Genomic DNA, 27,137 nt, shown 5'->3' on the forward strand with positions numbered 1-27,137 from the left:
GAGTTATACTCTAATGTCTATTCTCAGTTCAGTTAAGTTCAGTCAGCCAATCATGTCAAGTTTTTTTGACACCATGGACTGCAGCACGCCAGGCCTCCCTGTCCATCACCAACTCCCAGAGCTTGCTCAAACTCATGTCCATTGAGTCAGTAATGCCATCCAACCATCTTATCCTCTGTTGTCCCCTTTCCTTATGCCTTCAATCTTTCCCAGTTTCAGGGTCTTTTCCAATGAGTCAATTCTTCACATCAAGTGGCCAAATTATTGGAGTTTCAGCTTCAGGATCAGTCCTTCCAATGAATATTCAGGACTGATTTCCTTTAGGATTAACTGATTTGATCTCCTTAAAGTCCAAGGGACTCTCAAGAGTCTTTTCCAACACCACAATTCAAAAGCATTAATTCTTTGGCGCTCAGCAGTCTTTATTGTCCAACTCTCACACCCATACATGATTCCTGGAAAAACCATAGCTTTGACTAAACGGGCCTTTGTTGGTAAAGTAATGTCTCTGCTTTTTATTATGCTGTCTAGGTTGGCCATAGCTTTTCTTTCAAGGAGTAAGCGTCTTTTAATTTCATGGATGCAGTCACCATCTGCAGTGATTTTGGAGCCCAGAAAAATAGTCTCTCACTATTTCCATAGTTTCCCCATCTATTTGCCATAAAGTGATGGGACTGGATGCCATGATCTTAATTTTATGAATGTTAAGTTTTAGCCAACTTTTTCATTCTCCTCCTTCAGTTTCTCCCATAAGGGTGGTGTCATCTGCATATCTGAGGTTATTGATATTTCTCCCAGCAATCTTGATTCCAGCTTGTGCTTCATCCAGCCCAGCATTCCGCATGATGTACTCTTCATATAAGTTAAATAAGCAGGGTGATAATATACAGCCTTGGTGTACTCCATTCCCGATTTAGAACCAGTCTGTTGTTCCATGTCCACTTCTAACTTGCTTCATGACCTGCATACAGATTTCTCAGGAGGCAGGTCAGGTGTGCTGGTATTCCCATCTCTTTAAGAATTTTCCACACTTTGTTGTGATCCACACAGCCAAATGCTTTGGCATAGTCAATAAAGAAATGTAGATATTTTTTTGCTTTTTCGGTGATCCAGCAGATGTTGGCAATTTGATCTCTGGTTTCTCTGCCTTTTCTAAATCCAGCTTGTATATCTATGTCAATTCTATGTTCATATATATATCCTTGCAATGAATTTGGTGTTTTCAGACTCTGTTTCTTTACACAGCAAGACAACTTGTTTTACCATTTATTTTTTTCTTTTTTAATTTTATTTAACTTTACAATATTGTAATGGTTTTGCCATATATCAAAATGAATCTGTCACAGTATATCATTTATTTTTGTGTAATTTTAATCTGTTATTTCTCTATATAGAAAAATCAGTGTCAAAGTGCTCATTTTACTTAGTTTGTTATATTTTTATGATTATGATCTGACTTTCTTTTTTTTTTTTTTTGATCTGACTTTCTTTGCCACAGGAACAAAATAAGAACGACCAAGAATAGAGACTCACAATTAAGCAATGAAAGGAACAAATGCTAGCACTCTGGCAGGTTTCATCCTACTGGGCTTTTCTGACCAGCCCCACCTGGAGATGGTTCTCCTTCTTGTCGTCTCTATCATATACATTCTGACACTGATGGGGAACACAGCGATCATACTGGTCTCATACTTTAACCCCAAACTCCACACACCCATGTATTTCTTCCTCTCCAATCTCTCCTTCCTGGACCTCTGTTTCACCACCAGTGTTGTCCCACAAATGCTTTGGAATCTCAAGGGGCCTGACAAGACCATTAGCTACACTGGCTGTGTGATCCAGCTGTATGTTGCTTTGGGGCTGGGCTCCACGGAGTGTGTCCTGCTGACTGTTATGGCCTATGACCGCTTCAATGCCATCTGTCGACCCCTCCACTATGGAGTGATCATGCACCCAAAGCTCCTCCAGCAACTAGCAGCTCTGGCCTGGATCAGTGGCTTTGTGGGGTCCACTGTTCAGACCATCCTTGTTTTCCAATTGCCTCTCTGCAGCCATCACATGGTGGATGACTTCATGTGTGAGGAGCCTGCCCTGATTAAGATTGCCTGTGTGAACACAACCTTCCTGGAAAATGAGCTCTCCATAGCTTCTGTCCTCTATGTGGTAATACCTCTGGGGCTTATTCTGGTCTCCTATGGCTGCATTGTGAGGAGTGTGCTGAAGATAAAATCCACTGAAGGCAGGAGGAAAGCATTTGGGACTTGTGGATCCCACCTAATTGTTGTGGTTTTGTTTTTTGGGACTCTAGCTTCCATTTACATTCAACCCAAGAGCAAATACACACAGAATTACAGCAAATTCCTCACCCTCTTCTACACTGTAGTGACACCCTCACTGAATCCTTTGATCTACACATTGAGAAACAAAGAAACTAAGTGGGCACTAAGAAGGTTGCTGGGAAGAGACCCAAGTTAGGGAGAAAAGTGAAATATCCTCACACAATCCCTCAGATATTAAGGACTTTAGCATCATCGAATTTTGGGTTTTCCTTTTGTTTGTAAAGATCACAGCTAAATCTCCTGAATAAAAGGGTATGAAATGTTCTTTCAGTGACACCCTGAAGCTGCCTACTGTAAATTCTCGTATTCTTTTTCCAGAAAGTTATGTCTCTTTTTTCTTTTCACTATTTTCTAAAGATTCTATGAATAAATAAATAAATATTTATAGTGGTGCATATGTATATGTATTATAATTTTATAAATCCTGGAGTTATTGCTTTAGAGATTAACTAATGGCAGGGTGGATATGTTCATGACAGATCTATTTTCTCATCACAGAAGTAATCACCTGCCTCATAGAGATAGAACTTTCTTGAGAACTTTCTATTGTTCTCCAGATCTCTCATTCAGTAGTTCCACAGGCCATAAGTGTTCTGTCCATTGTTTACATACAAGCATAAAGGTCCACTGGAAAACCTACAATTACCTAACAGTTTTTCTTTCAGGGGGATTAATGATTCTTGTTCATTTACTAGAGGCATCTGGGACTAAGTTCATCCAGGGATTTTTCTGATCTCTTCCACCCACAGAGAAAGCTTCCAAGAGATATGAGCCATTAGACTGAGTATCTCTCATTTATACATCTCTTGTCCTCACTTAATGGCTCTCAATCTCTTTTGATCAATTCTTTAACTCTCTATCTGAAATCTAAGAAAATATGTATTAGAATTTTGAAGTATTGTCATTTAATCTAAATATCTATATTTGTCACAATATATAGATTTCTTTACCAAAACATGTCTTTGGCCTCCTGTATGTTATTCACTTTTGTGGATATCATAACTTTAGAAAATAATTCTCTTCATATTAAATATAAAGTTTTATCTATTCTAATAACATACTTTAAAATCTTGGTAATATGTTCAGTTTAAAAATATTGACCTTATTTTACCCATATCCACATAGTTATTTGCTTATAGAATATTATCAATAGTTTATTGGCTTTAATTCTAGAGCCTGCTTAGATATACTCGCAACATGCTATGGTTTTATGAATGTAGTCTGCTTTTTTCTTAAATAGGGATTTTCCTGGTGGTCCAGTGGTTAAGACTGTTTGTTTCCAAAGCAGGGGGCATGATTTGATCCCTGGTTAGGGAACTAATTTCCCAGATGCTGTTTGCTGCTGCCAAAAAAATAATTCTTTTAATAGAAATTAATTCCTAGATCATTTTAACAAAGATAAATTCTTTCTGGCTATATTAAGAAGTTGAATAAATTAGTAAAGAAAAGCAACTACATTGGAGAAGAAAGTATATGATTTAGTCAGAAGGCATTGATAAGGTTAACAAGTGGTGTCTAAGTAAACTTTCTATATCTCTGTTAATGAGATAAAATTTTATTGACATAAGAATTAAAACTGGTTGTATTCAAATCAAATTACTTCACTGATTGATTAGGACAGGTAAATGCTTACTAAGCACTAAGATTACCCAAATCATTTAAAATCTTATAATTTTAAGTATACAATAAAATTTTTAAAGCTATTGAAAATTATATTCTTATGTCCACATTAGGATAGAACATTAAAAATTTCCATATATTCTTTTTGTATGTAGTAGAGTAATTTAAAAACTAAGATAAGTTTATAAGAAGATGCACTGTAAAGAATACGGAAAAGACATACCAGGTGAATACTAGCCAACGAAGAAGGCTGGCATGATCTTACTAGTATCAGAAAGGGTTGCTTTAATGGAAGAACTATTATTAGGAATACAGAGAGACATTGCATAAACTGTTTAGTTACCTTGAAAGCTATAATAATCTTAGATTAATATGCTATCAAATAACTTCAAAATATAAAGCAAAACCTAACAAGTAAGAAAGGAAATAGGCAAATTCATAGCCAGAATTAGATGGATAATTGGTAGAAAATATATACAAACATAAATGAATAAGGATATAGAAAATATAAAGAGCACAACAAAAATTACAAAATAAATATAGTGAAACCACTGAAGGTGTAAAGACATACAAAAAATTTTCAGGCACACACATGACATTTATAAAACATTGACCATGTATTGAATTATAAATGAATACATTCCAGAAGTTTGAAAGTATAAGAGCATTTTGTCTAAAAAAAATAAAATGAGGCCAGAAATCAGAAACACAGTGAACAAAGTATTAGTGCTCTTAATTTGTAAAAATTTCAAATAATGGAAAATGGAAATAGAATAATTTAAAATAAACCCATGTATGTTAACTGTCACTTCAAAATTATCAATATAATGCCAATTTTGTTTCATTTATTTAGCCAAGTAAACTTTCCTGCATAACCTCTCCTTTTCCCTCCGCACAGGTTTGCCCTGGCAAGTTCTGAAATTGCGCTTATCAAGCTAGAGGCACAGAGGAACATGCACAAGGTGGAAAGCAGGGACTCAGCTCAGCCAAATCGCCACTGCAAGGTCTCAGATGGGAGCAGGCCGAAGCTCAGGAAACACAGAATCTTTGTGTGTAAATTAAGTGTCACTTGACAATGGACATTTTAATTACTAATGTGAAAACACTTTATTACTATAAGTGGACACTTTTACCATTTGTAAATGACCAAAAAAATTATAGCACACTGTGAAGCTATAAACCAGGACCAAGGAAAGAATGCTACATGGTACAAGCAAGATGAATAAAGGAATAAAAATACTGTTGTGTTTTAACCACATTCCATGAGTAGTCTCACCATTAATATATCAGTTGGTAAACATGGACTGAGTTTTGCTGGGTGCCAGGTACTCTGCCAAGTATGTCACGTGTGGTACCTCACTTATCACCTGCCACCCTAGGAACTTGAAACTGTTTTGTTTTTTAATTTAATTTAATTTTTTAACTTTACAATATTGTTTTGGTTTTGCCATATATCAAAATGAATCTGCCACGGTATACACGTGTTCCCCATCCTGAACCCTCCTCCCTCCTCCCTCCCCGTACCATCCCTCTGGGTCGTCCCAGTGCACCAGACCCAAGCATCCAGTATCGTGCATCGAACCTGGACTGGCGACTTGTTTCATATATGATATTATACATGTTTCAATGCCATTCTCCCATATTATCCCACCCTCTCCCTCTCCCACAGAGTCCCAAAGACTGTTCTATACATCAGTGTCTCTTTTGCTGTCTCGTATACAGGGTTATTGTTACCATCTTTCTAAATTCCATATATATGCGTTAGTATACTGTATTGGTGTTTTTCCTTCTGGCTTACTTCACTCTGTATAATAGGTTCCAGTTTCATCCACCTCATTAGAACTGATTCAAATGTATTCTTTTTAATGGCTGAGCTTCTAGAAGTTCGATAACTTGCCCTGGGAATTAGAACTTAAGTTAGTCAGAATCTGGAGTCCCATGATCTTATCAAATATGAAATACTCTCCTTGGGATCATAGGAAGTCCTACCTCCTTAGCATAATATATATCAGTCCCTTTGTGATACGGTCCTTTTTAAAATATTCCAAGTGTATTTCTTGTCATTTCCTAACATACTCTCTTATAATAGAGTACTTGAATTCCCTAAAAGATCCCCTTTTCTCATATTTTTATTAATTAGCACATGAAAGTCACATTTGTGAAAGATGAGATTTAAGTTGGACTTTGAAAGTAGATGCAGTGTAATTTCCATAAATTTAATGAAAGGAAAAAATATTCGAAACTGCTGGGTGCGTACCGATTGAACATAAGATGAATATTGTGAAAGATAAGAGTAAGAATATGGAGAATCATATTTGGTGCTTTGAACCAGTCCATCCTAAAGGAAATAAGTCCTGGGTGTTCATTAGGACTAATGTTGAAGCTGAAACTCCAATATTTTCGCCACCTGATACGAAGAGCTGACTCATTTGAAAAGACCCTGATGTTGGGAAAGATTGAAGGTAGGTGGAGAAGGGGATGACAGAGGATGAGATGGTTAGATGGCATCACTGACATAATGGACATGAGTTTGGGTGGACTCCGGGAGTTGGAGACGGGACAGGGAGGCCTGGTATGTTGCGGTTCATGGGGTCGCAGAGTCGGACACGACTGAGTGACTGAACTGAACTGAGACTCTTACTCTGTGCTAAAAAAGAAACAAAACCCAGATAGAGGCAGCTGTTCTCAGACCACTTCAGCAAAACAAGACTAAGTCCCTAATTTAAATACAACCTCTCCAAGGAATGTAGTCTTAATCAGTCTGCAATTTTCTAGTCAGCACCAGTGAGGTAATCTGACACATAGACCCAGACCATCCCTCACATGCAAGTGACCTAAGCCTGAAACATTACACTCTTTCCCCTTCTGCCTAGAAATTCCTCCTGTTTTGTATAGCTGGTACTGGAATGCTGCCCAATTCATGACTCTTTCAATAAAACTAATTAGATCTCCGAATTTACTAGGTTGAATTTTTGGATAGACAACTTCAGTATATGAACTTTATTTTCTTTTTTTTTTTTTTTCTTTTCATTTTCTTTTTTTTTTTATTTTTTAATTAATTTTATTTTATTTTTAAACTTTACATAATTGTATTAGTTTTGCCAAATATCAAAATGAATCCACCACAGGTATACATGTGTTCCCCATCCTGAACCCTCCTCCCTCCTCCCTCCCCATACCATCCCTCTGGGTCATCCCAATGCACTAGCCCCAAGCATCCAGTATCGTGCATTGAACCTGAACTGGCATCTCGTTTCATATACACAATGGAGTATTACTCAGCCATTAAAAAGAATACATTTGAACTTTATTTTCAAATTGTATTATAATTATGCATGTATAATACATTGGAGAAGGCAATGGCACCCCACTCCAGTACTCTTGCCTGGAAAATCCCATGGATGGAGGAGCCTAGTAGGCTGCAGTCCATGGGGTCGCTAAGAGTAGGACACGACTGAGTGACTTCACTTTCACTTTTCACTTTCATGCATTGGAGAAGGAAATGGCAACCCACTCCAGTGTTCTTGCCTGGAGAATCCCAGGGACAGGGGAGCCTGGTGGGCTGCCGTCTATGGGGTTGCACAGAGTCGGACACGACTGAAGCGACTTAGTAGCATGTATAATACATGCAAGTATTATTCTATACATATACTTATATCCACTGTAAAAATACTGCACCCAGGGGATCATTTCACACAAAGCAGAATGTACATCATATGTTTTAAAAGCAACTATTAGCAAGGTGAAAAGACAGCCTTCAGAGTGGGAGAAAATAATAGCAAATGAAGCAACTGACAAACAACTAATCTCAAAAATATACAAGCAACTCCTACAGCTCAACTCCAGAAAAATAAACGACCCAATCAAAAAATGGGCCAAAGAACTAAATAGACATTTCTCCAAAGAAGACATACAGATGGCTAACAAACACATGAAAAGATGCTCAACATCACTCATTATCAGAGAAATGCAAATCAAAACCACTATGAGGTACCATTTCACGCCAGTCAGAATGGCTGCGATCCAAAAGTCTACAAATAATAAATGCTGGAGAGGGTGTGGAGAAAAGGGAACCCTCTTACACTGTTGGTGGGAATGCAAACTAGTACAGCCACTATGGAGAACAGTGTGGAGATTCCTTCAAAAACTGGAAACAGAACTACCTTATGATCCAGCAATCCCACTGCTGGGCATACACACTGAGGAAACCAGAAGGGAAAGAGACACATGTACCCCAATGTTCATCGCAGCACTGTTTATAATAGCCAGGACATGGAAGCAACCTAGATGTCCATCAGCAGATGAATGGATAAGAAAGCAGTGGTACATATACACAATGGAGTATTACTCAGCCATTAAAAAGAATACGTTTGAATCAGTTCTAATGAGGTGGATGAAACTGGAGCCTATTATACAGAGTGAAGTAAGCCAGAAGGAAAAACATAAATACAGTATACTAACGCATATATATGGAATTTAGAAAGATGGTAACAATAACCCTGTGTACAAGACAGCAAAAGAGACACTGATGTATAGAACAGTCTTATGGACTCTGTGGGAGAGGGAGAGGGTGGGAAGATTTGGGGGAATGACATTGAAACATGTAAAATATCATGTAAGAAACGAGTTGCCAGTCCAGGTTTGATGCACGATACTGGATGCTTGGGGCTAGTGCACTGGGACGACCCAGAGGGATGGTATGGGGAGGGAGGAGGGAGGAGGGTTCAGGATGGGGAACACATGTATACCTGTGGCGGATTCATTTTGATATTTGGCAAAACTAATACAATTATGTAAAATTTAAAAATAAAATAAAATTTTAAAAAAAACTGAAAAAAAAATAAAAGCAACTATAAAAAAATGCCAATTCTTCAAGAAGTAATAACAATGCTATGTGTGTAGCATTAAATCTTTTCTGATATGAAAACTTTATTTTTAGCCACTTCATAGAAGAGTTCATGAATTTGCAATAGCCTCTCCCCTTTTATACTAGACTCCACTTCTTCTGCAACATTTCCTGTTACCCAGAATTCTATAGATCTATTCTTGGATCTTCATTAATTGTGTGTAAACTTCAAGCATGTATTTCCAGATGTATGTATGTCTCCATACTATGTTCAAAACTAAATTTAACTAATAAAAATTTTAATGAACTAATTTCAAACATAAATCTTTTAAGATAATATCTACATAACACTGACAATTTTGCACATGAGTGTTTAGAAGTTGGTTTGCAATTGATTGTCTTCCAGCAGCAACAGAAGCACACATCTCTGTGGTTCTTCTCTCTCCAGGGACCTGTCTCTCTAATATAATGATGGGAAGTTGCCTGGGAAGAACGCCAGAGGTACGTGCAGAGTAAGCAAGCTATCTATTTGAAAAGACTTCAGCCATGAGATTACAGCAAAAAGGGAGCCAACAAACTGCACACATGTGGTTTCTCCACTGCTTGTCCTAGATCTGTGATCATTAATGAACTTCTCATCAAAATCCCCGAGAATCTCCACAGCTCGATTGTCATTCTTTCTGGAAAGTAGTACTTTGCTGTTTAGGTGGGGGAAGAAAAAGAAAATCCATTTTAAAACTTGAAGAAATCCAGAGCTACTTGCCTTTAGCAGCGAACAAAAGCAGTTTTTCATGTATAAACTGACATTGATTCTTAATTATGGAATACTTCCTAGCTTCGTCTCTTTGCAGATATAAATCCCTTTATCCTCATCTTGATTAAGAACAGAAATGTGAAAGGGAGCGAGACCAGTTTCAGTGTGATGTCTGCCTGGAAATTGTTGGTTTTTCTTGTAACATAAATACACAAGGAAATATTATAACATTGTAGAGTTACATCAAGCAAAGTGAGGCCACTCACATGCTGTCTTTTCCCCAGGAGATGTTTGATCTTTCAAGAGCACAGTTGTTTTACACTTTACTGAATAATAGAGGAAATTTAGCCAGGTAAGGTCAATGTCAATTTTGGTGCATCATAACACTCAGGGTTTTAATTTAACCACCAAAATGCGTGGACAGATAGAAAAATGCTAACCAATGTGACCACCAAGATCAGTTTCTTTCTTTTGCTATAATTCTGGAAATAATTATCATCCTCTATGCAAAATACATGAGAGTTTTGTCTTGGCCAAAATTTAAAATGCAACTGATTATTACTATGGATGCCAAAGAAAATAAGCCACTTATTCTCTGGACTGTGTAATACTTGCCTGAGAGGTGCTATAAAGGTGAAGGATTTTTAGAATTAAGTTTAATTTTCTTGGTAGGATACTTAAGGGGAGATCAGTAATTGTCATTGGATGATTTTGTTGTTTATTCGTTTGTTTTTAAGCAAATTGTTTAGATTAGATCTCCAAGATAAAAGACTGCACCTGTTTTGAAGACCTCAAAATTGACCCTTCAGAAGTACAAATTTTCATACCTGTGTTTCTTAATCTTTGCAAGTTAATAGTGTAAAGACACTGATAAATTCGACATAACTTACTATAGAGAAGGTCACTGGATTGCATTACAGGCTAAATTCATGTACTCTTGTAATAAAACTACACTAAAGCATGTGAACTATTCATATCATATAGGGTAGAGCTTGCTTATTGGGGATTGTAAATAGAATTTCCTGGAGAGCATATTCATAAAATAGCAGGCCTGTGACTCAAATGGGGAGATTTCAGAAGTTTTCCTCCACACTTATTAGATCAGTAATTATTTGCTTCACAGAAAAATGATGAATATTAATTATAATTATCTCTAACCCTTCATTTTCGAAAATTCTAACAATTCCTATTTTGTTCCATGTTTTGAATTCTACATGCCTTGTTTCTCAGCCTCTTGCTCACTCAATGTATTTGTCAATATTTTTCTTTTATATCTATCATCTACATGTATGTGTATGTGTAACAGTCACCTTACTTTCCATTTCTTTGGTTTCTCACACTATGCACGTTGACGTGTATTTTGTCTTCAGAGAAATTGGGATACTTCTAACATCTGTTCTGGGTTATGCTCTAAAGTCTATTCTATGTTTATATATTTCCTTGCAATGCATTTGGTGTTTTCAGACTCTGTGTGTCTCTTTGTAACAAGACAACCTATTACACTATTTTGCATACTTTTTCTCTGTCATTTCTCTATGTTAAAAAATCAGTGTCAAAGTGCTCATTTTACTTAGTTTGTTAGATTTTTATGATTATGATCTGACTTTCTTTCCCACAGGAACAAAATAAGAATGACCAAGAATGGTGACTCACAATTAAGCAATGAAAGGAACAAATGCTAGCACTCTGGCAGGTTTCATCCTACTGGGCTTTTCTGACCAGCCCCACCTGGAGATGGTTCTCCTTCTTGTCGTCTCTATCATATACATTCTGACACTGATGGGGAACACAGCGATCATACTGGTCTCATACTTTAACTCCAAACTCCACACACCCATGTATTTCTTCCTCTCCAATCTCTCCTTCCTGGACCTCTGTTTCACCACCAGTGTTGTCCCACAAATGCTTTGGAATCTCAAGGGGCCTGACAAGACCATTAGCTACACTGGCTGTGTGATCCAGCTGTATGTTGCTTTGGGGCTGGGCTCCACGGAGTGTGTCCTGCTGACTGTTATGGCCTATGACCGCTTCAATGCCATCTGTCGACCCCTCCACTATGGAGTGATCATGCACCCAAAGCTCCTCCAGCAACTAGCAGCTCTGGCCTGGATCAGTGGCTTTGTGGAGTCCATGGTTCAGACCATCCTTGTTTTCCAGTTGCCTCTCTGCAGCCATCACATGGTGGATGACCTCATGTGTGAGGAGCCTGCCCTGATTAAGATTGCCTGTGTGAACACAACCTTCCTGGAAAATGAGCTCTCCATAGCTCTTTTTCTGTATGTGGTGATACCTCTGGGGCTTATTCTGGCCTCCTATGGCTGCATTGTGAGGAGTGTGCTGAAGATAAAATCCACTGAAGGCAGGAGGAAAGCATTTGGGACTTGTGGGTCCCACCTAATTGTTGTGGTTTTGTTTTTTGGGACAATAATTTCTGTCTACATCCAACCCAAGAACAAATACACACAAAATTACAGCAAATTCCTCTCCCTCTTCTACACTGTAGTGACACCCTCACTGAATCCTTTGATCTACACCTTGAGAAATAAAGAAGTTAAGTGGGCACTAAGAAGGTTAGTGGGAAGAGATTCAAGCTAAGGAGAAACCTGAGCCATCCTCATACAGTCCTTCAGATACTGGGAACTTTTAACATCATCTATTTCTGGTTTTTCCTTTCACTTATGAGGATCACAGCTAAATTTCCTGAATAAAATGGTGTGAAATTTTCTTTCAATGACATCTTGAAGTTACCAATTCTAAATTCTTCTTATTCTCTTCTCAGAAATGTTGTGTCTCTATTTTGTAAAGATCCTATGAATAAATAAATATTTATATTATGTGCACATGTATTGTATTATGCTTTCATAAGTCTGGAGTTAGTGCTTTAGTGATTAACTAGTGACAGATACTCATTAATGATAATGATACTGTTCTGACAGATCTGTTTTCTCATCACAGAAGAAATCTTCTGCCTCATCGTGGTAGAGCTCACATCATAGCTGCAGATATGGGGGTTTACCTGAGACCTTCCTTTCACTCTCCAGGTCTCACACTGAATAGTTCCTAGGCCATATGTGTTCTATGCACAGTTTATATGAAAATGAAAAGGTTCACTGAAAGAGCCACAATTACCTAAAGTTTTTCTTATTTGGAGGATTGTTGATTCCACTTCATTCACTAGAGGAATCCGGGATTAAGTACACCTGGGATTTTTCAGATCTCCTCTACCCACAGGGAAAGCTTCCAAGGGCTATGAGCCATGAGATGAGTATTTCTCTTTCATGCATGTCTTGTCAGCACAAAATACCTCTCAATCTCTTTTGATCAATTATTTAGCTTTATATCTGGAATCTAAGTAAATATGCAAATAGAGCTTTAAGTGTTGTCATTAAATGTGAATATTTAATTTGACAAAGTAAAGAGATATCTTTACAAAATATGTCTTTTGTCTCTGATATGTTATTCACTTTTATAGATAATATAATTTTATAGAATTTGCAAAACTGTTTTTCCTCATATTGAATATAACATTTTTATCTGTTCCAATAACATTTTTTTAAATATTGACATTTTTCCATATATTCACAGTGGTTATTTATTTATAAAATATTATCAAGATCCTTCAGTCAGTTCAGTTCAGCTCAGTTGCTCAGTCGTGTCCGACTCCTTGCAACTCCATGGACTGCAGCATGCCAGTCCTGTCCATCACCAACTCCCAGAATTTACTCAAACTCATGTCCATTGAGTCAGTGATGCCATCCAGCCATCTCATCCTCTGTCATCCCCTTCTCCTCCCACATTCAATCTTTCCCCGCATCAGGGTCGTCACAGAACTGAGTCAGTTCTTCACATCAGGTGGCCAAAGGATTGGAGTTTTAGCTTCAACATCAGTCCTTCCAATGAATATTCAGGGTTGATCTCCTTTAGGATGGACTGGTTGGATCTCCTTGCAGTCAAAGGGAATCTCAGAAGTCTTCTCCAACACCACAGTTCAAAAGCATCAATTCTTCTGTGCTCAGCTTTCTTTATAGTCCAACTCTCACATCCATAAATGACGACTGGAAAAACAATAGCTTGACTAGATGGACCTTTCTTGGTAAAGTAATGTCTCTGCTTTTTAACACACTCTCTAGGTTTGTCATAGCTTTTCTTCTAAGAAGCAAGTGTCTGTTAATGTCATGGCTGAAATCACCATCTGCAGTGATTTTGGAGCCCAGAAACATAAAGTCTGTCACTGTTTCCCTTGTTTCCCCATCTATTTGCCATGACATGATGGGACCAGATGCCATGATCTTCGTTTTCTAAATGTTGGGCTTTAAGCCAATTTTTTCACTCTCCTCTTTCACTTTCATCAAGAGGCTCTTTAGTTTTTCTTCATTTTCTGCTGTAAGGGTGGTGTCATCTGCATATCTGAGGTTATTGATATTTCTCCTGGCAATCTTGATTCCAGCTTGTGCTTCCTCCAGCCCAGCATTTCTCATGATGTACTCTGCATATAAGTTAAATAAGCAGGGTGACAATATACAGCCTTGACGTACTCCTTTTCCTATTTGGAACCAGTCTGTTGTTCCATGTCCAGTTGTAATTGTTGCTTCTTGACCTGCATACAGGTTTTCAAGAGGCAGGTCAGGTGGTCTGGTATTCCCATCTCTTTCAGAATTTCCCACAGTTTATTGTGATCCACACAGTCAAAGGCTTTGGCATAGTCAATAAAGCAGGAATAGATGTTTTTCTGGAACTCTCTTGGTTTTTTGATGGTCCAGAGGATGTTGGCAATTTGATCTCTGGTTCCTCTGCCTTTTCTAAAACCAGCTTGAACATCTGGAAGTTCATGGTTCACGTACTGCTGAAGCCTGGCTTGGAGAATTTTGAGCATTACTTTACTAGCGTGTGAGATGAGTGCAATTATGCGGTAGTTTGAGCATTCTTTGCATTGCCTTTCTTTGGGATTGGAATGAAAACTGACCTTTTCCAGTCCTGTGGCCACTGCTGAGTTTTCCAAATTTGCTGGCATATTGCGTGCAGCACTTTCACAGCATCATCTTCCAGGATTTGAAATAGTTCAACTGGAATTCCATCACCTCCACTAGCTTTGTTCATAATGATGCTTCCTAAGGCCCACTTGACTTCACATTCCAGGATGTCTGGCTCTAGGTGAGTGGTCACACCATCGAGTCATGAAGATCCTTTTTGTACAGTTCTCCTGTGTATTCTTGCCACCTGTTCTTAATATCTTCTGCTTCTTTTAGGTCCCTACCATTTCTGTCATTTATTGAGCCCATCTTTGCATGAAATGTTCCCTTGGTATCTCTAATTTTCTTGAAGAGATCTCTAGTCTTTTCCATTCTATTGTTTTCATCTATTTCTTTGCATTGATTGCTGAGGAAGGCTTTCCTAACTCTCCTTGCTATTCTTTGGAACTCTGCATTCAAATGAGTATATTTTCCTTTTCTCCTTTGCCTTTCGCTTCTCTTCATCAGGATCATCTAGATTCTTACTGGATTTAATTCTAGAGCCTTGTTAGGCATACTTGCAACATGTGATTCTTTTATAAGTGTGGCTTTTGAGTATATTTAATAGAAGGTAATGCTAATGAATCATTTAACAAAGATCAGAAACTCTAGCTGAATATAATACAAAGTTAAATGAAATGGTCAAAAAATATTCAACCATATTGGAGAAGAAAAACATGACGAAGTCAGAAGCCATTGATAAGGTACACTTAAGTGTTACCTCTGTAAACTGTATTTCTCTATTCATAAGACAAACTTTGGTTAGTATTAATTTGCGACCCTATGGACTGTAGCCTGTGAGGCTCCTCTGTCTATGGAATTCTCCAGGAAAGAATACTGGAGTGGGTAGCCTTTCCCTTCTCCAGAGGATCTTCCCAACCAGGGATTGAACCCAGGTCTCCTGCATTGCAGGCAGATTCTTTACTGTCTGAGCCACCAGGGAATCCCAATATTTATTATTATAGTAATATTCAAAATAAATTATTTCATTTATGGTTTAGGGCAGCCAAAGGTCTAATAAACAATATGATTACCCAAATAATTTAAATCTTATTATTTCAAATAGACATCACATTTTTAAAAAATAATAAAAATTGACACTGTTATGCCCAGTGTTGCATGTATTTCCTTTTCTTTGTGCTTATTTTCCTGAGAGTAAGGGGCTTGACATTTGCCTCCTCATTTGTCCATCTACTAAATAGCCTATGTTCAAGTCCAGCATAGCTTCATCTCCTCTCTTGAACTTTCTTCCCAACAACTCCTCTCCCTTACCCCCATAATAGTTGCTTACATGCCCCTTCTACTCTGTGTTCCCACCACTCTATAACTGCTATTTGAACACTTACACTACCCCAAGGACAATTAATTGTTCATGTCTTCCTGAGCATAGTCTCAGACACAGACGCAGAGTGAAGCATTTTATGAATGTTAAGCTTTACTCTGGCTGTCTGTATATTCTGCCCATTGGCACATATTCTGTTTTCTGAAGTTAATTATGGATAAATCTCTCTTCCTCAAATATCTCAACTGTTATTTCTATTTTTCTCTCAATCTGATCATCATTATCAATCCCTGAGAAAATATTCCTTGTTCTTTTCGTGGACGTACCACAGCTTAACTTGTTCTTCTGAAATGTCATCAACCGAAATTCTAAACAATTTTTTCCATGAAAATGGCAGAAGAATGAAGAGGCTTTACCTCCATTCCTCTGGACTCTTATCTGTTTATTAGCATCATCTGAGCTTATGCTTATGTATTTGTTCATAACACATTATTGTTTATTCCTCATTAACGTTTGATGCCAGAATATAAAAAAACAATAGTATGCTTTTCGAGGCTCCAAATTATTATGAACAGCAAATGTACTGGGGGCATTCACCAAAGAGTATATATAAAATGTGTATTTTTGCATATACATGAACCCATCTACACTCACAGAAGCACACACATTCAAATCCATACTGAATAGCATAGAAATGGGTATTCTGGATATATTCTATCTGGGTTCAGCTCCTAGTACAGCCATCTAAACTAGGTTCAAAATTAAAATTTTCTTTAATATCTGTTTCTCAATTTTCCCATTTGTAAAAAGATGTGATAATAATACCTCCCTATTTGGGTTGCAATGAAGAGTAAGTGGGTTAATTCCCTTAAAAGCACTAGAAAAATGGCAAAGTACTTAATAAGTGTTAGCTACAGCTGTACCTATATATAATACAGGCACACTGTCATGATAAATTTACCTTCATATACACTCTCTCTTATCTTTCTGTATGCAGGTCAAGAAGCAACAGTTAGAACTGGACATGAAACAGTGGACTAGTTCAAAATTGGGAAAGGAGTACATAAGGCTGTGTATTGTCACCCTGCTTAATTAACTTACATGCAGAATAAATCATGAGAAATGCTGGGTTGGATGAAGCACAAGCTGGGAATCAAGTTTGCCAGGAGAAATATCAATATACAGATTAAATGTCAGATACACAGATGACACCACCCTTATGGCAGAAGTTGAAGAGGAACTAAAGAGCCTCCTGATGAGGGTGAAAGAGGAGAATGAAAAAGTTGGCTTAAAAGTCAAAATTCAAAAAACAAAGATCATGGCACGTGGTCCCATCACTTCATGGCAAATAGATGGGGAAACAATGGAAACAGTGACAGACTTTATTTTCTTGGGCTCCAAAATCACTGCAGATGGTGACTGCCACATGAAATTAAAAGATGCTTGCCTCTTGGAAGAAAAGGTATGACAAACCTAGACAGCGTATTCAAAAGCAGAGACATTACTTTGCCGATAAAGTTCCACATAGTCAAAGCTATGGTTTTTCCAGTCGTCATGTATGGATGTGAGAGTTGGAGCACAGAGAAGGCCGAACACTGAAGAACTGATGCTTTTGAAAGGTGGTGTTGGATAAAACTCTTGAGAGTCCCTTGGACTGCAAGGAGATCCAACCAGTCAATCCTAAAGAAATAAATCCTGTGTATTCTTCAGAAGGACTGATGCTGAAGCTCCAATATTTTGGCCACTTGATGCAAAGAGTTGACTCATTAGAAAAGATCCTGATGCTTGGAAAGATCGAAGGCAGGAGGAGAAGGGGACAACAGAGGACAAGATGGTTGGATGGCATCACTGACTCAATGGACATGAGTTTGAACAAGATCAGGGAGATGATGAAGGACAGAGAAGCCTGGAATGCTGCAGTCCATGGGGTCACAAAAAGTCAGACGTGACTAATCGACTGAACAATAACAACACATTCTCTCTTGTAGAATTTGATGTCACTATCCATAATTAGCCCCCCTGTTTATTATCTTCATCTCTAGTTCATGTTTTTCTATTCATTTTCCATGATAAAAAGAGAAAAGCGAAAATACATACTTACATAAAAATGCCACCTAAATGTTCACAAAATTCAGGGTCAGTTAAGAAAATAAGATATCAGAAGTAGTTAAGGTCTGTGAGTGTTTTTCAATATTTAAACTGACAAATAATGATACTCTGTCTAGAAATAAATGCTAAATCATATAGAAATAAATACATAGGTCTCACTGGAGGTAAGGATACAAGCAACTGCAGTCAAATTCTCTTCTCTGTCCCTGTCACTTAGAATAATGCCAAACCAGATAATATCTGATTTTTTTCATTACACTTCTACTGTTTTCAGGATTTATTCTATGCTGACCTTTGTCTGGAGACCCTGAGATCCATGTAGTAGAGGTCAGATTTATGTACATACAAAGAAAGTTTAATTTCAATCATTGTCTACAGAAAGAGAGTGAGATGCTCAAGGACTTCCCTCGTGGGGCTCAGTGGTAAAGAATCCACCTGCCAATAAAAAAGACGGGTTCGATTCCTGGTTCAGAAGATCCCCTGGAGGAGGAAGTGGCAACCAACTTTAGTGTTATTACTTTGGAAATAGACAAAGGAGCCTGGCGGGCTACAGTCCATGTGGTCACAAAGAGTCGCACACGACTCAGCGACTAAACAACAATCCATCTACTGCCTTGGAACTCAGTGTGATGGCTGACTCACACAGCAGCTCACACAGTAAGGACAAGTGTCTCCTTTGGGGAGCAAAATTTTAAGTTTGTGTGCCTTCTCTTTACCCTGCAAAGCCTGGCTTGGTACCAATAGTCTTCTGTTTACTTTCCCTAAGACAGTGCTGAATGCTCAAGTTCATGTGTTTTCTCCCAGTCCCAGAGTTGGATCAGCTTTCTGCACAAACTCTGCAGTCGTCTACAAAGTCTTGCCTCCAGTGCATACACGAAGCTGGCCACTGGCTGGAGAAGTGTGTGGGTGAGGCATGCAGAGCCTCTGGATCCCCTTTGGACCCTTTGAAGGATCTTCAGATATGGCATCCTCAGTGACTCAAGGCCAGGCTTCCTAAGGGGGTCCAGAACTTAGTTAGTAGGATCCCTGTCTCTTTGATGCATGCCAAGAGCCCTGGCTGCTGTTCTCCCAGCCTTTTCCTACCCACTAGTCATGCTACAGCCCTCAGTATTCTAAAACAAGTGGGTCTCTTTGGCAGCATCCCACACTGCCCAGGAAGCTGGGCACTCACTCCCTTGTCTCACTTTTCCCCATGGGAGAAATCACGGGCCAAGAGTATCTCTCTTGGTATGAACTGGGCCACCACGGGGGAGAGGTGACACAAGTAAAGTGAAACTGTTCTTCTACCTTTGTCATACCTCCATCCTCAGAATCTCTGGATTCCTGGAGTTCCATAAAGAAAGTCTCAAAAATACCGTTATTGGGGGAAAGATGGTAGAAAACGTCTATTTCACCAATTTGATGATTTCACATTCTGTTTACACATTATTTTTCTGATATGCTTTAGTTCTTTGTGCATGTTTTCCTTTACCCTCAAATTGTAATGATCACTTTTAAACATATTTTTATACAAACTATGAGAAGATATTAGACTGTTTAAATGTTTTTATTTATTATTTCCTAGCTATCATGCTCTTCTAAGTTTTTAAATAATTTATAATTTTAGTTATTTTGTATCTACCAGTTAATCTGTTCATGAAGGATTATTAACTTAATTTCATCTGCATATAATAATGCCCTTATTTTTAATCTATCATAGTTTATTTATATATATATATATAGCAATTTCACGTATTTGTATGTAATGTCTTCTATTAGCTTGTTTTTTGTAAGACATAATAAAGTGGGGCCAATTTCAGGATCCTCTCAGAATCATAAGTAGGTAAAAAAGTTTCTTTTATCCTCCTCTGTCTAACTTCAGACATTTTATAATTCAGTTCAGTTCAGTTCAGTATCTCAGTCATGTCCGACTTTTGCGACCCCATGAACTGCAGCACGCCAGGCCTCTCTGTCAATCACCAACTCCCAGAGTCCACCCAAATCCATGTCCATCGAGTTGGTGATGCCATCCAGCCATCTCATCCTCTGTCGTCCCCTTCTCCTCCTGCCCTCAATCTTTCCCAGCATCAAGGTCTTTTCCAATGAGTCAACTCTTTGGCATGAGGTGGCCAAAGTACTGGAGTTTCAGCTTTAGTATCAGTCCTTTCAATGAACACCCAGGACTGATCTCCTTTAGGATGGACTGGTAGGATTTCCTTGCAGTCCAAGGGACTCTCAAGAGTCTTCTCCAACACCACAGTTCAAAAGCATCAATTCTTTATGCTCAGCTTTCTTTATAGTCCAACTCTCACATTTTATAATTACTCTCCATAAAATCCATGTTCATTGTAAAGTGTTGTTTAAATGTCCCTGAAAACTTATTCCACTATCATCTTTACACAAGATGTTCACAGCATTACTCAATAAAATGTTTTGTGGACAAATAATTTGGGGATATTCTGGAAGAAATATAATGAAAACAGGCATTGCCTTTACCATACCAGTGTACTTTGTGGATTTCTAAGGAGTGTATACGCTGAGTTTCTCAAACTTATTTGACCAGAGAAACTTTTGAAAAGTTTTGGAAATGCTGGCCAAAGTAAATGTGTTACCACCAAGTCTTCTATTGGAGTCTCCTGTCCTATTGGCGTGCTTCAATTTGTGACACATGTACATGTATTCCACTTCTGAGGTCTTGATGATTATATAGTGATTATTTAAACATGAAAGTAATGGTGATAACTGCATGGAAATCATGCCCCTATACATACACTGGGATTCCCTGGTGACTCAGACAGTAAAGTGTCTACATGCAATGTGGGAGATATGAGTTTGACCCCTAGGTTGGGAAGATACATACACTGTGCTGAGAGTGAGAACTTCATTTTCACTTTTCTAAGATCTTATTTTAGCATGTACATTGGAGTCTATAAGTCTTCAAGACTGAAGATCTGTGTGATCAGAAGTAGTTCTTTCCATATGGTTTTCCTATGAGACCTTTGTTCTTGGTCACTATTGGGCTTGGTATTAATTGTCCTATTAGGAATATAGAGTCTCTAAGGTTCCATTCCAGACTTGATATCAATTCCTGCTATAGTAACAAACTTTAGTTTATTCTGGCTCCAGAAATAAACACTACCACCTCAGCTTGGTCTTGGATTTAGAGATATGTATTTAGAACCCTGTGGTTTGGAAAGCTCATGCATAAGCATCACTTTCCTGGCTTATTTAACTAATTAGAAGAGTGAAGGACAAAATTTTCATAGGTGAGGAAATAATGAGAACCACATATTTTCTCTTGCTTGTTTACATATTCTACAAGTTATCTATATAAAGACAAAATAATAATTACTTTCTACAGTCGCTCATGTCAGTCTTCCTCAAGCCACGCTGGCCAATAATAATTCTCCCAGCTTTCATGTCCATTGTGTATAATGTGTTTTCATTTCTGAACATCATTTTAAACTTACTCTTACTATTTTAGAAGAGAGTTCAATTTGAAGTAAGCTGTTTGTACAGATCCTTTAATTTTGAAGAATGTACATTCAGGATGGGTAAATGCAGAAACAGAAAACAAAGAAAGTGTGCTTTCTCTACATTTGGAAGAATTTCCTTCTCATTCTTAGCTTTCTTAAATTATTTCCACTTATACAGTTTGTTAAGGTATTGAAGATATGAACTCTTCTGATAAAGTCATACATTTGGATTCATACATATATGTATGTTTATGTTGTATTTGTATGTGTGTGTTTTTCCTCCCCTTAGTCTAGGAATCATTTTATGTTTTCAAGAGTGGTAGAGAATTGAAGAGACTCCATTCATATTTAAATATATGCAGTTTAAAATGTGGGATGCAGTAAACTGTGATGCTCATGTATTCTATTTTCCTAGGGACAAGTTTCATGAATGGCACTGGGTTAATGAGTGAGTTAAATAAATATGGTCATCATCACTGTATCAGAAGAAATACTTGGAGATTTTATCTATCTATCTATCTTAAGAAAATCCCCTAACATTTCTGGGAAGTATATTTCAGAGCTTTACGTTTTTAAAAATGAGTCTTCTGATATTGCTGCTGATGACATTAAATTCACTGACTAAATAATGGGGGGAGTTGGTGCAGCAGTTGAATAACATAGGTCCTTTGAAATAGATACTTAGTTTTTAGATTAACATTATCATATGTAACTATGTTGCTCTATGTTTAAATATATGTTTTAGACATGCTTTTTGCTAGTTCAGGGGAAGAGTGGTTTAGTAGAATTAGCAAAGTTATTAGTTTATTCAAAACATATTTATTTGGCTTTGACTATGTTAAAAAAGATCTGTGTGCTAAGGATAATACAAAAGACATTTAAGATAGATATCTTAGCCCATTAAGAGATTACTTTCCATTTTATAACACTTGGCATGCTTAATGAAAAAGGTCCTTATGCATATTGACACAGTATTACAAAGTAATTCAGGATTTCAGAAGACAAGTGTATTGTACAACAAGGATGCGAGTGCATCTTAGAAGATGTTGATATAGAGATGAACATTGACAGGTAAGTAGAGTTTGTCAAGGGTGAAAGAAGTGGGTTCAAAGACATTCAAAGGAGGAGACTTGGAGTTAGCAAGCAGTTTCAGTACATATAACTTTATGGAAACAGAGAGATTAATTTGACCAGAACAAGTTCTAAATGATGGGACATAATTCTGAAAGCAGAAAGGGAAACTGAAACTGTACAGAGCCTTAAAGTCAATTTTACATTTTAAGAAACAGAAGTTGTATCTTGATAAATATCCCATTGTTGTATGATTCTGACAATCATGTACAGGAAGGTAATGAAGAATACAAACCAAAAGATATGAGATCATCTAGAATGTGTTGCCATCTAGGATGATATGAATTAAAAAGTCTTCTTAGAAAATTGAATGAAATAAGAATATATTGGTTAAAATGCATGAATGTAATTATCACATTCAAAATTAAATTTGGGTAGCTATGTTATCCAAATGATGAATACAATTGATAGAATATGGCAAAGTGAAAAATTTTTTGTCAGGGGAAGTACTGAAGGTTTCCAATTATAGCAGAAATAAAGAGCCTCTTGATGAAAGTTAAAGAGGAGAGTAAAAAAGCTGGCTTAAAACTCAACATTCAGAAAACTAAGGTTATGACATCCAGTCCCATCACTTCATGGCAAATAGATGGGGAAACAATGGAGACAGTGACAGACTTTATTTTGGGGGGCTCCAAAATCACTACAAATGGAGACTGTAGCCATGAAATTAAAAGATGCTGGCTCCTTGGAAGAAAAGTTATGACCAACCTAGACAGCATATTAAAAAGTAGAGACATTACTTTACCAACAAAGGCCCATCTAGTCAAAGTTATGGTTTTACCAGTAGTCATGTATAGATGTGAGAGTTGGACTATAAAGAAAGCTGAGCACCAAAGAATTGATGCTTTTGAACTGTGGTGTTGGAGAAGACTCTTGAGAGTCCCTTGGACTGCAAGGAAATCCAACCAGTCCATCCTAAAGGAAATCAACCCTGAATATTCATTGGAAGGACTGATGCTGAAGCTGAAACTCCAATATTTTGGCCACCTGATGTGAAGAATCGACTCACTTGAAAAGACCCTGATGCTGGGAAAGACTGAAGGTAGAAGGAGAAGGGGGCAACAAAGGATGAGATGGTTGGATGGCATCACTGACACAATGGACATGAGTTTGAGTAAGCTCTGGGAGTTGGTGATGGACAGGGAGGCTTGGCATGCTGCAGTCCATGGGACCGCAAAGAGTCGGACATGACTGAGCGACTGAACTGAACTGAGGTATGTCCAAGCTGGATGACTTAGGAAGATGTGTGACAAAGCATCAAAAGTAGAACTGAATCATGCTTGACATTCTTACCCAGTCCAGGTTCAATGCACGATACTGGATGCTTGGGGCTAGTGCACTGGGACGACCCAGAGGGATGGTATGGGGAGGGAGGAGGGGGGAAGGTTCAGGATGGGGAGCACATGTATACCTGTGATGGATTCATTTTGATATTTGGCAAAACTAATACAATTATGTAAAGTTTAAAAATAAAATAAAATTTAAAAAAATAAATTAAAAATTAAAAAAAATCATCAACAGAGATATATATATATATAGAATTTTCTCTACAAAAATTTTCCAGCTTTCATACTTCTCTGTAGATGACATCCAATTTTTCAAGAAATAAACCTGTGACCCATTATTGACACTTCCTTCTCACTTTCTGCATCCAGAGTCTCAAGTTTGTCTAGACTTAGTCTGTAGAATCTGTCTAAAAATATAAATCTTCCCTGCTACCACCAAGCCATCTGTTTCCTGAAGTACTGCAACAGCCTCCTAACCAGTTTCCTTGTTTCATTCACTACTTGTCAATCCATTCTGCAATATGAGGCCAGCTGTTTTTTAAACACAAACAACATGAGCACAAAAGAATTGATGCTTTTGAATTGCAGTGCTGCAGAAGATTCTTGAAAGTCCCTTGGACAGCAAGGAGATCAAACCCGTCAGTCCTAAAGGAAATCAACTTCAAATATTCACTGGAAGGACTGATGCTGAAGCTCCAATACTTTGGCCACCTGATGCAAAGAGCCAACTCATTGGAAAAGACTCTGATGCTGGGAAAGATTGAAGGCAAGAGGAGAAGGGGGTGACAGAGGATGAGATAGGTGGATGGCATCACCAACTCAATGGACATGAGTTTGAGCAAGCTCTGGGAGATAGTGATGAACAGGAATGCCTGGCACCCTGCAGTTCACGAAGTCATAAAGAATCAGACATGAGTTAGCAAATGAACAAAAAGAACCTGTCAATTATTGACTCCCTCCTGACATTCATTACTCCTTGACCTGTTTATAAATCCCTCAAAGGCTAACCTCTAAGGTGCTTTGGATAAATATAAATCTTAAACATTTCTCTTGATTATTTTGTTTGCTTACTATTGCAGTCTAACCATAAGACACTTTGCCCATCATGTTCCTTATTCAGCGATATTTCTCAGATATTTCTCAGCTCCTCAATGCTTTTTTGGTTTAAAGCCTTACCAAGCTACTTCCTCTGCTGAAAATAGTCCTTTCTTATCTTATCCACTAGTAAGCTCTTATTTGCTCTCTACTTCACTTGCCAAAAAAGGCTGTCATTTTTTAAATGTACCGCATCTTTATCTCCTTTCCAAAAATGTTTTTTGTCTCTTATCATCAAATTCTTCAGCAGCAAGTCAGCAGTTGTTATGAAATGAAAGTGTTATGAAGTTAGTGACATATCAAAAAGGAATCGAACAGACTTGATATTCTACTACTATATAATACAAAGTTATAAAAAGAAAAAGTCATAATATTCCAAAAAAAATTTTATGAAATAAATTAAATTTTTGAGAAGTTTGGGTCCTTTAATTAATATAAAAATAAAATATCTGATTAAAAACAAAATGTTTTTAATGAGGTGCTAAACATTTACTTGCAACTTACAACAATGCTTCTCTCTGAAGACTCTGTAACACCATTGAAACTAGACTACCCATTTTTTTCATTATGAAAAAATAATGGGAGAAAACTATTTACATAGACGGTATCTAATAACTAATTAAAACTCTATGATATTTAGGTTTTTCACATTACCCTTAGCATGACTTTGAGAATTGCATGTGTTACTGTAGAGTATGGAAATAATTATATAATTTTTTCAAAAAATACTCTTATTGCTATTTTTATTATTGACAACTGATAGAATGTCTACAAAGATGTTTTTTGATTGGATAACATCTCCTTATTTTCTTTAACTTACAAGCTTACAGGATGTTATTGGGGAATAAGAGCGTGGATTTATAAGAAAAAATGAAACACTTTGAAGAACAGAGCAATAATTAATGATTAATCATTTCTTATATGGTCCACTTTATGTCATCATGTTTAATAGTTTTCTGTAAGTTCTTGCACACTTTTAATTTCCTCCTAGAGACAAACGGTTCTCTCTCTTCCCCCAAATGCCACACCCCTCTTATCTCACCTTCAGGATCAGTTTCTCCCAACTGCATTTCTGATCTTAACTGTTTCTCACTATCTGACTTCTATATTTTCACATGTGCCTTTCTCCTTTTCAAGAGCAGAGTGATGACAATGATTAATGAGAGTTTGGCAGGGGATTTCATACTGGTGGGCTTCTCCGACCACCCACAGCTTGAGAAGATCCTCTTTGCGGTTGTGTTAATCTCCTATCTCCTGACACTGGTTGGCAACACAGCAATCATCTTGATCTCTTATCTGGATCCCATGCTCCACACACCCATGTATTATTTTCTTACCCATCTCTCCTTTGTTGACCTCTGCTTTACCACCAGCATCGCTCCCCAACTTCTATGGAACCTCCGTGGTCCATACAAGACAATCAGTCCTACAGGCTGTGCCATTCAACTCTATGTATCCCTTGCACTGGGATCCACTGAATGTGTTCTCCTAGCTGTCATGGCATTTGATCGCTATGCTGCTGTTTGTCGACCACTCCATTATGCCACAGATATGCACTCACGACTTTGCCAGTCTCTGGTAGGAATGGCGTGGTTGAGTGGAGTGGGCAACACCCTAATTCAGGGCACCATCACCCTTCGGCTGCCCCGCTGTGGGAACCGCAGGATTTACCACTTCATCTGTGAAGTGCCTGCCATGGTCAAGTTGGCCTGTGTAAACATTCATGCCAATGAGGTCCAGCTCTTCATGGCTTCCTTGGTGCTTCTCCTCCTCCCTCTGACACTTATTTTGATCTCATATGGATGCATTGCTCAAGCAGTAATGAGGATCAGGTCAGCTCAAGCCTGGCGAAAAGCCCTTGGCACTTGTGGGTCCCACCTCTTGGTAGTAACTCTCTTCTATGGAACCATCACAGCTGTCTATATCCAGCCCAACAGCTCTTATGCCCACAGTCAAGGAAAGTTCATAACCCTTTTGTATACCATTGTAACTCCTACCCTTAACCCTCTCATTTACACTCTGAGAAACAAAGATGTAAAGGGGGCTTTAAGGAGGCTGGTACAGAAAGATAGGGCACAGCAGAGTGAGAAACTCTGATGAGGTAAAAGTATAGACATGGCCTGACTAAGGTTGAGGTTCTGAAGGAAAGATGTACCAGAAGGCCTTATCTGGAGACAGCTTCACATATATGCTGCAAAACCAAACCTGCAA

The 27,137-nt window shown here is 37.9% G+C and overlaps 3 protein-coding genes across 3 annotated transcripts; all 3 read left to right on the plus strand.

Moving 5' to 3' along the window:
* The first annotated feature begins 1,542 nt into the window (after positions 1-1,542).
* Positions 1,543-2,555, plus strand: LOC133235919 (olfactory receptor 2G3-like). Its single transcript, XM_061397698.1, has one exon. The coding sequence runs from the start codon at positions 1,543-1,545 to the stop codon at positions 2,473-2,475; it is 933 nt and encodes a 310-aa protein (XP_061253682.1). The 3' UTR covers positions 2,476-2,555.
* An 8,569-nt stretch (positions 2,556-11,124) lies between these two features.
* On the plus strand, positions 11,125-12,154 carry LOC133235920 (olfactory receptor 2G6-like). Its single transcript, XM_061397699.1, has one exon. It carries the CDS (start codon positions 11,222-11,224, stop codon positions 12,152-12,154), a length of 933 nt encoding a protein of 310 aa, XP_061253683.1. The 5' UTR covers positions 11,125-11,221.
* Positions 12,155-26,072: 13,918 nt separating this feature from the next.
* Positions 26,073-27,023, plus strand: LOC133235993 (olfactory receptor 2G3-like). Its single transcript, XM_061397745.1, has one exon. The coding sequence runs from the start codon at positions 26,073-26,075 to the stop codon at positions 27,021-27,023; it is 951 nt and encodes a 316-aa protein (XP_061253729.1).
* Positions 27,024-27,137: the final 114 nt, after the last annotated feature.

Source organism: Bos javanicus, chromosome 23 (genome assembly GCF_032452875.1).
Source record: "Bos javanicus breed banteng chromosome 23, ARS-OSU_banteng_1.0, whole genome shotgun sequence".
In the NCBI taxonomy this organism is placed as follows: Eukaryota; Metazoa; Chordata; class Mammalia; order Artiodactyla; family Bovidae; genus Bos; species Bos javanicus.